The sequence below is a fragment of the Neurospora hispaniola genome, assembly GCF_033458365.1.
Source record: "Neurospora hispaniola strain FGSC 10403 chromosome Unknown B0T23scaffold_1, whole genome shotgun sequence".
Taxonomy (NCBI): domain Eukaryota; kingdom Fungi; phylum Ascomycota; class Sordariomycetes; order Sordariales; family Sordariaceae; genus Neurospora; species Neurospora hispaniola.
In genome coordinates, this window is record NW_026944406.1 from 1,805,182 (window position 1) to 1,807,520 (window position 2,339).

The 2,339-nt window shown below is 50.3% G+C and overlaps 1 protein-coding gene across 1 annotated transcript; it reads right to left on the minus strand.

Annotated features, from left to right (window-relative positions):
- Positions 1-364: 364 nt before the first annotated feature.
- Positions 365-2,339, minus strand: B0T23DRAFT_391771 (uncharacterized protein; the record flags this gene model as incomplete). Its single annotated transcript, XM_062837961.1, has 3 exons — positions 365-1,030; positions 1,179-1,261; positions 1,352-2,339. The coding sequence occupies 3 exons, from the start codon at positions 2,337-2,339 to the stop codon at positions 365-367; spliced, it is 1,737 nt and encodes a 578-aa protein (XP_062696743.1).

Below are 2,339 nucleotides of genomic sequence, written 5' to 3' on the forward strand. Positions count from 1 at the left end.
TCAAGGGGGGAAATACAGAGAAAGAAGTCAGGACAGGAGTACAAGAGACTCGACTCGAAACTCGAAACAAATAGAAATGGAATTCAGCACCTGATACTACCTAGGTAGTCGGTAATACCAGGGCCTTCAACCAATGTAATCGTAAAAGATAAGAAGAAGAGAAATAGAAAGGAAAAACAAAAGATATGCCCCCCAGTGATGGCAGTGACCGGACTCCCTAACATGATAAAGTGAAATGGGTATTCAAAACACATAGTTTTTGTATCCCCAAAACCATCAAAAGGTTCGCTTCTATAAATGACAAAGGCATTTTTTTGCTGTCTTTCTCACCAGCCAGCCAACCAGCCACCTGCCTCTAGCCCTATTAATGTTCGCTTGTGTGTATGGTACAAATACAAAAGGCCGGCTTGCGCTCGAGCATAGCGGTCTTGTTGAATAGATTTTTGTTGGATGAGATGAACCTGAGGACATTTTGCAGGGAGAGGTCGTCGCCGAAGTGCGCTTTCCAACCCTTCTGGAGGACGGCTTGGATTTCTTGTCCTGTGGCAGCCAATTTATCTCCCTCGAGTTGAGCATAAGAGCCTGAAAGGTGAAGGAGACGGGATACTCGTAGCCGGCGAAAGCAGGCCTTGAAAAGACATCCAAGCAAGATTTTGATAAGGTGTGGGAGTGAAAGACATCCCTCTGTTGTTGTTTGGCTCGATTTGCGAAGAACTCTGTTGGTGTACGGTAGTTGCGAAGGTGGTGTTGTAGGTCTGCCCGAAGTGATGGAAAGCGTCTTGATGTTGACCAGACGAGTGGATGTCGTTTTCCCCTTCCAAAACGAGGAAAAGGTTGACAACTTCGCACCCCAAACACACGGCCTTATGGGACCAGTGTCGATGAAACCCACAATGCTGTGATGTGTTGTTTGTTCGTTTGTTTTGTCTTTGTAACCATAAGTTGTGCGTGCGGTTTTCGGGGTGGTCCACACGCTTTGATCGGCACTCAAGTAAAGTTGCTGGTTTTCTTGAGTAATACCCTTTTGAGGCTGGCGTTAAATTGGGTAATTCCTCCCAAAAATACGAATGACATATGAATGGATGAATGGAGGGATGATGGCGCAAAAACTGCAATAACGGATCTGAGCGTTGGTGTGTATATGTCAACGTGTCTGTTTTTGAGAGACTTGCACACACACCGACAGACACCTTCGCCTGTATGGCGACTGGACTCGCGAATCGCTTTTTCTTCTTTGCTTCCCTCCTGGGAGAGGAACCACCTGGTGATCCAATACCAGACGCTGCTGCTAATGATTTTGATGAGTGGTCGTAGACGGAGGCTAGAAATCATTGCTGAAGCTCTAGCCCACCGGCAAGTGCTAGTTGTTGGTCCCGCTGAAAGGCACCAACCAACTCGGTGATTTTAATTATGAGGGATCCCACCTCAGACCTGTCCGCGCCAAATCGACGCGTTAGAATACTGAGAACTTTCAGTGTCCTCAGTGTGCTCCTCCTCTCCCCGGGAGTCAGCAACAAGGAGAAGGGTAACACATCAACCTCATATCCCTTTACCCCCTTTCCAATCACTGAGTAAAGTTCAGTCATCAAAGGGGCGCTGCGTCTGTCCGGTCCAAAGCAATAGGGACAGCGTATCAAGCAGGCGAGCGAATGAGCCACCTCCCGATTTGCCTGTACAACCTTGGAAGCCCGATCACAGAGGGGAACTTGTTGGTCAATGGCCTCTTGAGCCTGAACCAATTTCCAAAGGCAACCGCAATTGGGGGCTTGGGCCAGGGCAGGAGAGGCCAGTGCCGAAGGCATAACCAAAACGGGAGGCATAACCGGGCCGGGAAGGAGAGCAGGTGCGGAGGCAGGAGGTGAGTGGGCGGAACTCGAAAAAAATGTCGGAGTCTGCTCAAATGAGCCGGACCGCACCGACTCCGGTGGAGTTATTGGCTGGTACCCGTGCGGGTAAGGCAAGGGTGCCGACATTCCGCCCATCAGAAGCGCCTCACCGGCATTGGGGCCGAAGTCAACTAGATATTGACGGCCGGGAGGGCTGGCTGGTAAACCTTCGCCTGCGTTGTCCTCTCTACCCCGTCTGTTGCAGTAGTGTATACTGCCCTTGTGTAAACACCGTTCACACATTCCACTTCCGCCCGCTCCTGGTCGGCACGCGGTCTTTGCTAGCCTGCATGCGTAGCAGGACGTTGGCCGGAGGTCCCGCCGACGACACGCACATCTCTCTCCTCTGCAAATTCTGTGTTGCTCACAGGTATCGGAGCAAATGTGGCGACCCATTTTGCCTATAATACACTTTGTGTTAATTTCGTTGGCCAAGCGATAAGCCAAAGACAT